The sequence below is a fragment of the Hyla sarda genome, chromosome 4 (assembly GCF_029499605.1).
Source record: "Hyla sarda isolate aHylSar1 chromosome 4, aHylSar1.hap1, whole genome shotgun sequence".
Taxonomy (NCBI): domain Eukaryota; kingdom Metazoa; phylum Chordata; class Amphibia; order Anura; family Hylidae; genus Hyla; species Hyla sarda.
In genome coordinates, this window is record NC_079192.1 from 27,761,902 (window position 1) to 27,774,878 (window position 12,977).

The following is a 12,977-nucleotide window of genomic DNA, read 5'->3' on the forward strand; positions in this document are numbered from 1 at the left end:
TATTCGGAGGGTGCAAATACATTAAGTCCTATGGGACTCTGCTGTGGAATTAAAAACTGCCCATTATTGGGAGGTGCTTTTTCAGTTCTCCCTTTAGGGTACCCAGGGTACATAAATCTCTTTATTCCAATTCCCTTCAGGGTATACACACCCCTCCAGGACTAAGCCCTCTTACTAGGGTTTTCCCTTAAAACTGAACTTTTATTATTTACCACTAAAAAAGTTTAATCTGGTGAGGTGCAAATAATATAAAGTGTGTATTAAAAACACAACCTTTATGTTGATTTATGGGACCTTCTGGGCCTCTAGTAAATTGGAGATATTCTCTTAGAGGGGCATTTACTAATGGGTTTAGTCATTTTTTTCTGACTATTTTTGGCGCAAAATTGTCGCAATTGCGCCTACCCTATTTTTCGTGCGACTTTCTCTAGCAAGAGCTAGAAAGTAAAAAAAAAATTTCCCGCTAGATTTACGCTAGTTTGCATTTTTGACTTGCAGTGGTCAGGTATTTATTAACGGAGACAGTCGCGTTTGTGCAATAAACTGTCGCAACGGCCGTAAAAATTTACTAAATTTACTCCAGCTCCAACATGGAGCAGGAAAAGCTACTGCCGCCCGGGCTCCGACATACTTTCTCCCCGCTACCCTCACTGCGCTACCGGGACACTGCAGTGATTTACATCCCCCCCTCTCACCTGCCAGCGCCACGCAACTCCCATCTGTCTGCTGTTGCAAGACTACAAGTCCCAGCATGCCCTTACAGTGAGGACACGCTGGGAGTTGTAGTCTTGTAGCAGCGGGAGCTGAGCAGCGTGGGTGGGAGACAAGGGGGGGGGGGGGGTATCAGTGTCCCATAAGTGAGGGTAGCGGGGAGGCCGTATGAGGAGCCCGGGCGGCTGCACTGTAATGTCAGCCCAGGCTCCTGCCCTGAGAGCCAAAGGCTTTGGCTGTCAGGGCATGCTGGGTGTTGTAGTTTTGCAACATCTTGAGGGCCACAGTTTGCAGACCACTGGTTTGTGGTCTGTAAACTGTAGTCCTCCAGCTGTTGCAAAACCAAACAGCTGAAGGGGACTGGCGAAGACGTTCACTTACCCTTCCGACGCTCCAGCTACGATCGGTGACGGAGATCGTCGGGAGGCACTGTTGCGCGGCAATGTCGTGCGGCGCTGGATCCTATGGAAGCCGGTAAGTTGCCCAAGCCCTAAGACAGTGTTTCCCAACCAGGGTGCCTCCAGAAGTTGCAAGACTACAACTCCCAGCATGCCTGGACACCCTTTGGCTGTCCAGGCATGCTGGGAGTTGTAGTTTTGCAACATCTGGAGGCACCCTGGTTGGGAAACACTGGCCTAAAACAGTGTTTCCCAACCAGGGTGCCTCCAGATGTTGCAAAACTACAACTCCCAGGTTGGGAAACACTGTGCCCGGCCTCCGCCCCACCTTACTGTACGGGCATGCTGGGAGTTGTAGTCCTGCAGCTGGGGCAGGGGACAAGCTTGTCACTTGCCCACACATCTCCTGCACCACACAACTACAACTCCCAGCATGTCCTTACTGTAATATTAAAAAAAAACACATAGGGTTCCCCCTATTTTTATTCTCAGCCAAATACCAACCAAACAGTAACAGCCTGACGTTGCCAGGGTGGGCGAGGACCATTGTTACTGGCCCTCCCCAGCCTAAATAATGCAAGCCTGTTACCGCCTAGGCCCAGGAGCGCAATTTTTGACGCTCCGGGCCTGTTGGTACCGACTCTTCCCAGCACCCCTGTGGCGTTGGGTAACGGGGTAATAATTGGGGGTTAGCGCTAGCTGTTTTTGTGGCTAACGCTAAGCCCGGCTTAGTAATGGACTCCGTCTGTAAGACAGCTTCCTCTACTAAGCCTGTCTAGTAAAGTAAAAAAAAAAAAAACACAACAGGTTTTAAAAAAAATTTATTACAAAAAAAAACACTCCCCCACAAGCCCTCGTTAACCATTTTATTAACATCAAGCAAAGAAAAACGCTGGTCGTCGAAGTAGTCCACCGAATCCGAAGGAGTCCACGGATCTGTAGAAGAAGTAACAAAAAAAAAAAAAATCGTAAGTACATTTAGGGAGAAAAAACAGTGTTAAAAAAAATGTAATAAACACACACTCACACACACACACACACACACTAAACGCCGTTTACCACTATTCTGAGCCATGACTACAATTTAGTTATTGAATTATTTAGATGTGGTGAAAAAGGCTAAAAAAAAACTCAAAAACAAAAGATCCAGAAGGAAACCAGCAGCCAAACCTATTCAGACAGCTGGAAAGAGGAACAGACTATTTTTTCTACTACATGAAGTAAATTTCCCACTTTTGCCTATGTGTGCCAAATTTATTAACGCCGTGCAACAATTTAGTAAATTTGTCGCACATAGTCAAAAATGAAGTAGAAAAAAACAGGGTAAAAACCAGACTACATAGTAAAAGATTAGTAAATGCCCCTCTTAGTGATTTTTCCCATAGCGCCATATAAATGGATCAATTATTTTATAATGGGTCCCTTATTGGGATTCTATGAGTTACTCCTCTATCCAACTAGAGGTTGCAATTAAAAATGTATACAATAGTGTTGGGAGTTGTAGTTTTGCAACATCTGGAGGTCCGCAGGTTGAAGACCACTGAGAAAGGATTGACAGGCGGAGAGTTCACTCGAGTATAAGCCTGAAAAACTCTGCTTATGCTTTAGTATATACAGTATTATTACCATTATTATTTATGTCATTGTTCTATACAGTATTATAATTGTTATTGTACTAACTACTATGTATTTTCTTTCTTTTATATTGGCTAATATAATTTATCATACATTTTTATTATTAAACTACTCTTATTACTATTATTATTATTTATGCCATAGTATTATTCACTACTAGTACAATATCATAATTATTATTGTTACAACTGTTATGTATTCCCTTACTGTTATATTGGCTAATAATATTTATCACACTTTTCCTTTTTTTGAACTATTATTATTACTATTATTATTATTATTTATGCCATAGTTTTATACAGTGCTAGTCAGTATTATAATTATGATTGGTATATAACTGCTATGTATTCTCTTACTTATATATTGGCTAATATTATTTATTGTAAAAAAATTCTAACTACTATTATTTCTATTATTATTGATGTGGTAGCGGGGTGTGATGAGGGCAGATGTTGTTACCCTAGGGGCAGATGGCATTAACCCCTTGTATTCGTGACGCCAGGGCGTAGTTTAGCCTATAACCACCCAAAGGTATACCACCGCTGGATCCTGGGCGAGGCACGGGGGCAATAAAGACTCCGACGCCAAGTTACAGACAACAGTAGATGTATTGAGGGTAAACAGGTGGTAAAGTCTATACAGTTCAGTCAGGGCCAACGGAGGTGACCAGTGATGCAGAGACCTTAAAGGCTTGCTGGGACTTGTAGTAGGACTGGACAATTGAATGCAGACCACACTGACTTGACAGATGACAGGGACTGCCTTGACTCATAAAGCTGCGACTTTATCTTACTTGACTCGATGGTGGCTGCAGGACTGGACTTTGAGGTCTCCAACACTGCACTGGACCTCAGCAGGATACAAGAGCTAAGAGACCAGCAGGGAGCCCATAGATCACTCTTGGGATCACCTGATCACTGGTACCTACTGGGTAATAATCACATGACATATCACATGACATAACTCTTAAAGATACAAGACAATTTATAATACAATACACTGCAGAACATATGTACGGGGGGGGGGGGGGGAACAGGTTCAGGGGGCCCTGGGGACACTGAAGGAGGCTGCCTGACAGGAAAGCAAGGGTAACAACATCTCCCGTACTGGGCCACCTCACTGATACCATAGTATTATCCACTACTAATACTATATTATACTTATTATTGTTATATTTGTTATGTATTCTCTTACTGTTATATTGGCTATTATTATTTTTTGTACTTTTATTTTTTAGAAATACTATTATCAATATTAAAGGGGTATTCCAGGAAAAAACTTTTTTTTTTTATATATCAACTGGCTCCAGAAAGTTAAACAGATTTGTAAATCACTTCTATTAAAAAATCTTAATTCTTTCAATAATAATCAGCTGCTGTAGAAGAGGATTGCTATGGGGATTTGGTTCTAAACTGGGTGGTTCCCGAGACACGTGTCATCAGAGAGCACTTAGACAGAAAAGAACAACTCAACTTCAGCAGCTCATAAGTACTGAAAGGATTAAGATTTTTTTATAGAAGTAATTTACAAATCTATATAACTTTCTGGAGCCAGTTGATATATATATATATATATATATATATATATATATATATATATATATAAAAGTTTTTTGCTGGATAACCCCTTTAATGCCATAGTTTTATACTTATTCATAGTTTATTTTTGTTGTATATATCCTCTTACTGTTATACTATATATACTGCTATGTTATACTGCTATCTATATTCTTACTGACTATATTGGCTAATATTATTTATCGTACATTTTGTTAGAACTATTATATACTATTATTATTTATGCCATTGTTATATACGGTGCGTATGTAGCATATCTCAGTATTAAAAATGACTGTTCTATCTACTGTGTATTATGTTACTGTTACGTCCACTAATATTATTCATGATGTGTTTATTATTTTACTGTTACTATATGCTGTGCAGTATTATACAGCTATATTGTAGTATTTGAACTATGACTATAACATTGCATACTATCTAATAGACAGGGCTGGTGAAAGGATTTTTGCCACCCTAGGTGAAAGCCAATTTTACGGCACCTTGACCTCGCCCATAGGCTCCACCTTTTGACACACCCCACCTTACTACTGGGGTGACACACTGTAACAAACCTCCTCCTCATGTAATCTCCTTACTACTGGGGTGACACACTGTAATAAACCTCCTCATCTAATCTCCTTACTACTGGGGTGACACACTGTAACAAGCCTCCTCCTCATGTAATTACCTTACTACTGGGGTGACACACTGTAACAAACCTCCTCCTCGTGTAATCTCCTTACTACTGGGTTGACACACTGTAACAAACCTCCTCCTCATGTAATCTCCTTACTACTGGGGTGACACACTGTAACAAACCTCCTCCTCATCTAATCACCTTACTACTGGGGTGACACACTGTAACAAACCTCCTCCTCATGTAATCTCCTTACTACTGGGGTGACACACTGTAACAAACCTCCTCCTCATGTAATCTCCTTACTACTGGGGTGACACACTGTAACAAACCTTCTCCTCACGTAATCTCCTTACTGCTGGGATGACACACTGTAACAAACCTCCTCCTCATGTAATCTCCTTACTACTGGGGTGACACACTGTAACAAACCTCCTCCTCATATAATCTCCTTACTACTGGGGTGACACACTGTAACAAACCTCATCCTCATGTAATCACTTAACTACTGGGGTGACACTGTAACAAACCTCCTCCTCATGTAATCTCCTTACTACTGGGGTGACACACTGTAACAAACCTCCTCCTCATGTAATCTCCTTACTACTGGGGTGACACTGTAACAAACCTCCTCCTCATGTAATCACCTTACTACTGGGGTGGCACACTGTAGCAAACCTCCTCCTCATGTAATCACCTTACTACTGGGGTGACACACTGTAACAAACCTCCTCCTCATGTACTCACCTTACTACTGGGGTGACACTGTAACAAACCTCCTCCTCATGTAATCACCTTACTACTGGGGTGACACACTGTAACAAACCTCCTCCTCATGTAGCCTCCTTACTACTGGGGTGACACACTGTAACAAACCTCCTCCTCATGTAATCTCCTTACTACTGGGGTGACACACTGTAAAAAACCTCCTCCTCATGTAATTACCTTACTACTGGGGTGACACACTGTAACAAACCTCCTCCTCATGTAATCTCCTTACTACTGGGTTGACACACTGTAACAAACCTCCTCCTCATCTAATCTCCTTACTACTGGGGTGACACACTGTAACAAACCTCCTCCTCATCTAATCTCCTTACTACTGGGGTGACACACTGTAACAAACCTCCTCCTCATGTAATCTCCTTACTACTGGGGTGACACACTGTAACAAACCTTCTCCTCATGTAATCTCCTTACTACTGGGATAACACACTGTAACAAACCTCCTCCTCATGTAATCTCCTTACTACTGGGGTGACACGGTGGTAATGGCTGGGCGGGGGCTTCATATGCTAGCTGACTACTAACATTCTTGTAGCGTGCAAAGTGGTGCCCTCATCAAAAGGGCGCCCTAGACAGCTGCCTATTCTGCCTATAGGCAGAACCGGCCCTACTAATAGACCAATGTTTCCCAACCAGGGTACCTCCAGCTGTTGCAGAACTACAACTACCAGCATGCCCGGACAGCCGAAGGCTGTCCGGGCATGCTGGTAGTTGTAGTTCTGCAACAGCTGGAGGTACCCTGGTTGGGAAGCTCTGCAACAGACAGTCTTTTCCATATTTTGCTTTTTTCTTACCTTTCTATGAATGAATTTTATATATATATATATATATATATATATATATATATATATATATATAAAATTATATATAATATATATATATATATATATATATATATATATATATATGTATATATATAATTTTATATACCTGATTTCCTCCTAGATAAGTCCCAGTGGAAGGATATGGGCTCTGATCATGTGACTATAGAGGGGACATCATACGCTCTCCTCACACTCCTCACTATAAAGCAGTATGACCTGACCGCTCCCATTGTCCGCTGGCTCATAAGCCGAAGATTTTATGGAGGAGAAAGCGCTATGCAAGTAAGTACCGACTCTAAGTATTGCAGTGTACTATATACTATAGAAAAGAAAGAGGAGTCAGCTCACCATGTCAAGTAATCAAACATTATCGTCTGGGGGATCATTCATAGGAAGCACGGAAGAAACTGGGCCGGGTCCCAGGTAAATACGTAGTAGAAAGAGAAGATGCTCCAGCTTCCTTAAAGGGGTACTCCCGTTGAACCTTTTTTTATTTTTTTTATTTTTTTTAAATCAACTGATGCCAGAAAGTTAACCAAATTTGTAAATCACTTCCATTAAAAAAAATCTTAATCCTTCCAGTACTTTTTAGGGGCTGTATACTAAAGAGAAATCCCAAAAAGAAATGCATTTCCTGTGATGTCCTGACCACAGTGCTCTCTGCTGACCTCTGCTATCCATTTTAGAAACTGTCCAGAACAGGAGAAAATCCCCATAGCAAACATATGCTGCTCTGGACAGTTCCTAAAATGGACAGCAGAGGTCAGCAGAGAGCACTGTGGCCAGGACATCAGAGGAAATGCATTTCTTTTTTGTATTTCTCTTTAGTATACAGCCCCTAAAAAGTACTGGAAGGATTAAGATTTTTTTAATAGAAGTGATTTTAAAGGGGTACTCCGGTGGAAAACTTTTTTTTTTTTTATAAATCAACTGGTGCCAGAAAGTTAAAACAGATTTGTAAATTACTTCTAATAAAAAAAAAATCTTAATCCTTCCAGTACTTATTAGCTGCTGAATACTACAGAGGAAATTATGTTCTTTTTGGAACACAGAGCTCTCTGCTGACATCATGAGCACAGTGCTCTCTGCTGACATCTCTGTCCATTTTAGGAACTGTCCAGAGCAGCATATGTTTTCTATGGGAATTTTCTCCTACTCTGGACAGTTCTTAAAATGGACAGAGATGTCAGCAGAGAGTACTGTGCTCGTGATGTCAGCAGAGAGCTCTGTGTTCCAAAAAGAAAAGAATTTCCTCCTGTAGCATTCAGCAGCTAATAAGTACTGGAAGGATTAATATTTTTTACTAGAAATAATTTACAAATCTGTTTAACTTTCTGGCACCAGTTGATTTAAAAAAAAAAGTTCTCCATAACTTCAAAACTTTAATTAGTCCATTAAAAATCCAAAGAAAAAGTACACGGTAAAAGTCAAATGAAATGCCGACGCGTTTTGGTTTGCAAGTAAACCTTAATCATAACAATATTACACAGAAGAAAGTATCCAGCAATTATACCTGCCAGAGAAAGTAATGAGCAAGTAAAGGACACACCTCTCGTACGTATGGCTTGTGTTCCGGTAATTAGTATAAGTATGCAAGCAGCTGAGTATGTAAATAAAGGTATATGTGCTGTATAACAAATAGAAATGCAGAAAAACATCAAAATAAAGAAATAACAAAAATATGTTCAGTTCAGCACAGGTCCATTGCTATATGGGGGGAAGGGCCCAACAATAGATTTATGATAAGTCACTTCTGTAGTTCAATCCCCGTGGGTACCTGGTGTCCAGACGGAGGATCCAAAACGCCTCCCATCTGAACACCAGCTTACTCCAGTCACCACCCCGGCCGGGGGGCTTAACTCTTTCAATACAGGCAAAGGCAGAACTGACGGCTCACCTCAGCTGGACACCCACACCTGCGCCCGGATTAGCCGGCAGTGCTCCCGGTTCAAATAGTATAATACAAAGAAGAAAAGGATCCAGCGCAGGATGACATCAAACAGTAACTTTATTGAAGATCACATGGATAGCACTGAAAACACCAACGCGTTTCGGTTCAAGCTGGACCCTTAGTCATGGCAAGGGTCCAGCTTGACCCGAAACGCGTTGGTGTTTTCTGTGCTATCCATGTGATCTTCAATAAAGTTCCTGTTTGACTTCATCCTGCGCTGGATCCTTTTCTTCTTTGTATAACTCTTTCAATACCTTGAACGCTCAAACCAGTCAAATCACCCATATGTTTCCCGGCAAAGTGTCTCGTAAGTCCAGACATAGATCTTTGAAGCGTTGTGAGATAGTTTGGCACAGTGAGGTGTTCAGCAGTTCCCATTTTAAATTTTCTAACTCGTACATCCAATGTACTGTAAGTCGCAAATGTTGCACGTAGCAAGGTAGATCACATGTATAGTATGGCAGTTTATAAACGTATTTATGTCATATATGGTACCAGTGGATGTGGATTTGAAACGGCTTGATGTGTGTATGTATTTGCATAGACTACACCATGTGTGGCCACATTTATGGCATCCCGTACAGCTGAGCCAGTTCTGTTTGTCCTTAGTTTTGGTTTGGAAGTCACTGGGAGAGAGTTGGTTGTATAGGGATTTGCCCCTTCAGGGGACCACTCTGACCCCCTACGTTCAGTATTTTGAACAAAGTGTCATCATGGTGGAGAACGGGTAAGTGTTGTAAGACAATTTGTTTCACTTGTTCAAACTCCATTCTGTATGATGTGTTGAATGTGAGGGGATCAGTAAGAGAGAGGGTTTGGTTGCTCTTGGGTCTATTTCCAAGTAGTATCCCTTAGGTTTGGAATTGACAATATTCATAGCACGTTGGATGTCTTTATGTGCACATCCTCTATCAGTTAGACGATTTGTTATGTCTAGGCAGGTTTTTTGATAGTCCCATGTTTCTGAGCATGTCCTCCTTGCTCTCACAAATTCCCCTAATGGGAGGTTCCTGATGACTTGTCGTGGGTGACAGCTCTTGTGATGTAGTAAGCTATTGCCCACAGTTTCTTTATGGTATAGTTTCGTTACAATTTTGTTAGATTGTGGTACACCTATCAAGGTGACGTCCAAAAAAGTAGTGCTCAGATTATCCCGTTTGGTTGTGAACTGTAAATTATACTGATTATGGTTTAGAAATTCACTGAATTCGTTGGCTTGTTTCGGGGTACCAAGCCACACTAGGAGGAGATCGTCCAGGTATCTGCCATACCATCCAATAAGGTGGAAAAATGGATTGATAGTGTTATATAGGACGACCACCTCCCAGTGGGCCATGTATAAATTGGCTAAAGATAGAGAAAATGTGGCTCCCATGGGACATTGCAAGTACAGTGACCCCCCCCCCCCCCCGACCTACGATGGCCCCTACATATGATGAAATCGACATACAATGCTTTTTTTATGTCGGGGCCATCGCATTAAGTTCTATCTGGCAGCTGCCGAATAGCAGCTTAATGTTCCCCGTGTGGTGCGGTAAGTATTACTCACCCCTCCACGATGCTCCGGGGTGCCCTCCGGGTCCAGCACTGGTCTTCCGGCATCTTCTTGGCCCTCTCCGATGACGTCAATACGCTGCTGCGCACGCCATCCAATAGGAATGGTGTACGCAGCGGCGTAATGACGTCGCTAGGCCCAGTAAGGCCTTGGAGAAGACAGCGGAGGACTGGAGAAGACAGAAGAGGACCGGAGAAGACAGCAGAGGACCGGAGAAGACAGCGGAGAGCCCAGCGGAGGCCCGGGATCACCATCGGGAGTGGCGGGGACACCATCTCGAGCGGCGGGGACAGGTGAGTACAGCTTCCTATACTTTACATTGCACGAATCCCTCAACATACGATGGATTCGACAAACGATGGCTCGTTTGGAACGAATTACCATCGTATGTTGAGGGACCACTGTAATATTGTTTATTGAAAATGAAAAAATTATGTGTAAACAGAAAAAATAAAACATCCAAAATGTATTGTTTGAGTTCTGTGCTGTAGTTGCTGTATTTGTCAAGATGATATGCTACAGCCTGGACTGCAGAGGTATGTGGGATACAAGTATAGAGTGCCACCATGTCAGAAGATGTGTGGCTTGTAAAAGTGACTTGGTGTCTTGGATATATCCTGGGGTGCGGGTAGCGAGTGGTTGTAAAAGATTATCCAGCCATGTACCCAGTCATTTAAAAAGGGGATTGATCCCCACCACGATAGGCCTCAGTAGGGGTGGAAATACATTTTTGTGCATTTTCGGGAACGTGTGAAAAATGGGACAAACTGGTGTAGTAGGTAACAAATATTCCTTTTGTTTCATGGTTATCATGTTTAAACTCATTCCTTCCTGTAGTAACTTCTCCAATTTAATGTGGATGTTATTGGTTGGATCAGATTTGATCGGTCCGTTTATTGAGTTTATTCTGAAGCATTTCATTGACCAAGTTTTCGTACAATGGACGATCCATCACCATTACTGAACCGCCTTTATCAGATGGATGAATGATGAATTTTGTGTTATTTCTTAGGCTGTTTTCACACTATGAAAAGTACCCATTATATAACGCCCGGTACAAAATACCGGTTGATCGCGGGATTAAACGGCCATTAGAAAATCCCTAAAGGACGTTAGAAAATCCCATTTTAGTCTATGGGATTTTCTAATAGCCGTTTTAACCTGTTATCGCCAGTTATTAATAACGGCCGTTATTTTGTGATGGGCGATAGTAACGGGAGAATTAGTGCATGTACTATTTCTCCCGTTCATTCGCCTGTCACAACATAACGTCCGTTATTAATAACGGGTGAGAACGGGTTAAAACCGCTATTAGAAAAATCCCATAGACTATAATGGGATTTTCTAACGTCTGTTAGGGATTTTCTAATACTATATAAGCAGTCAAGCGACCCCCAACATTCAGGTCCCATAGGTGGAAGAAATATTTAATTTTTTTTAAATAGTTTTTTATTTTACAAACTAAAATTTTAAAAATATTTTTTTTTCAAATTCTTAAAGGGGTACTCCGCCCCTAGACATCTTATCCCCTATCCAAAGGATAGGGGATAAGATGTCAGATCGCCGCTGCTGGTGAGCCCCGGGATCTCCACTGCGGCACCGCGCTATCATTACAGCACAGAGCGAGTTCGCTCTGTGCGTAATGACGGGCGATACAGGGGACGGAGCATCGATACGTCATGACTCCGCCCCTTGTGACATCACGGCTCGTCCCCTTAATGCAAGTCTATGGCAGGGGCGTGACAACCGCCATGCCCCCTCCCATAGACTTGTATTGAAAGGGGCAGGCCATGACATCATGAGGGGTGGAGCCGTGACGTATCGATGCTCCGGCCCCTGTATTGCCCGTCATTACGCACAGAGCGAACTTGCTCTGTGCTGTAATGATAGCGCTGTGCCGCAGCGGGGATCCCAGGGCTCCCCAGCAGCGGCACCGCAGCGATCTGACATCTTATCCCCTATCCTTTGGATAGGGGATAAGATGTCTAGGGGCGGAGTACCCCTTTAGTCGAATAAACAAATTTATGTGCCAGTCTTAGGTAAACTCCCTGCAGCTGTTTGATTTGACAGCTTTATTAAGAGGCGCTGGCCCCTTAATAAATCTGCTCTTGCTTTCTGGCCTAAATTTCTGCCATGTTTGACGCTAGGTCACTGGCATAGATCATAGTAAATCCATTCCCCGTTCACACAGTGCTCCGCCCACTTTTTCGAAAGTGTCAAAAACCTGCTTAAAATTTTACTATTTTTGCACAACTGAGCATTGGGCAAAATTTAGCGAATTGTAAAAAAATGTAAAAACAAAAAATATATATTTGGAATTGCTGTGGTATTTAAATGTAAATATATCAAAACCATATGAAAAATGGTGTAAACTTAAAAAAAAATATATATATATATTTTAGTTTTTATTTGGTTATGTCATATCCCCCAAAAAATAAAAAATAACAAAGCAATCAAAGGTCCCATCTATGCAATTAAACGTAAAAACTGTAGATTCAACATGAAGATGAAATGTAAAAAAATTATAGGTGTCAGGAATCGGCAATATTAAAGATTGTCATTTTTTTTTAAAGCAGTAAATCATGATAAAACACAAATTGGTTATTGTTGTAATCGTACCAACCTGTAGAATACAGATGACATGTCAATTTCACCGCACAGTGAGCAGCATAAAAACTAAACTCCAAAATTTGGTAAATTGCCCTTTTTTTTCAATTTCTGCTTGCAGACAATTTTCTTTTTACTCTATTCTATGGTAAAATGGCGCAATTGGTCCTACAAAAAACAAGCCCTCATTTGGTTTTGTGGATTGAAAAGTAAGAGTTATGGCTTGTAGAAAAGGAGAGAGGGGAAAAAAAACGAAAATGCAAAAATTGCTCTAAAATTAAAATTTCCAGGATTGTTAGGGGGTTAAAAAGGCA

General features: G+C 41.6%; 1 protein-coding gene across 1 annotated transcript in view; it reads left to right on the plus strand.

The window, feature by feature from the left end:
• LOC130367336 (complement C3-like) overlaps window positions 1–12,977 on the plus strand; it is a 163,079-nt gene that overhangs the window by 116,477 nt on the left and 33,625 nt on the right. Inside the window, exon 28 of the mRNA XM_056569745.1 lies at window positions 6,672–6,832. Within this exon, the coding sequence (XP_056425720.1) occupies window positions 6,672–6,832 (161 nt within the window). The remainder of the gene's footprint in view (window positions 1–6,671; window positions 6,833–12,977) is intronic.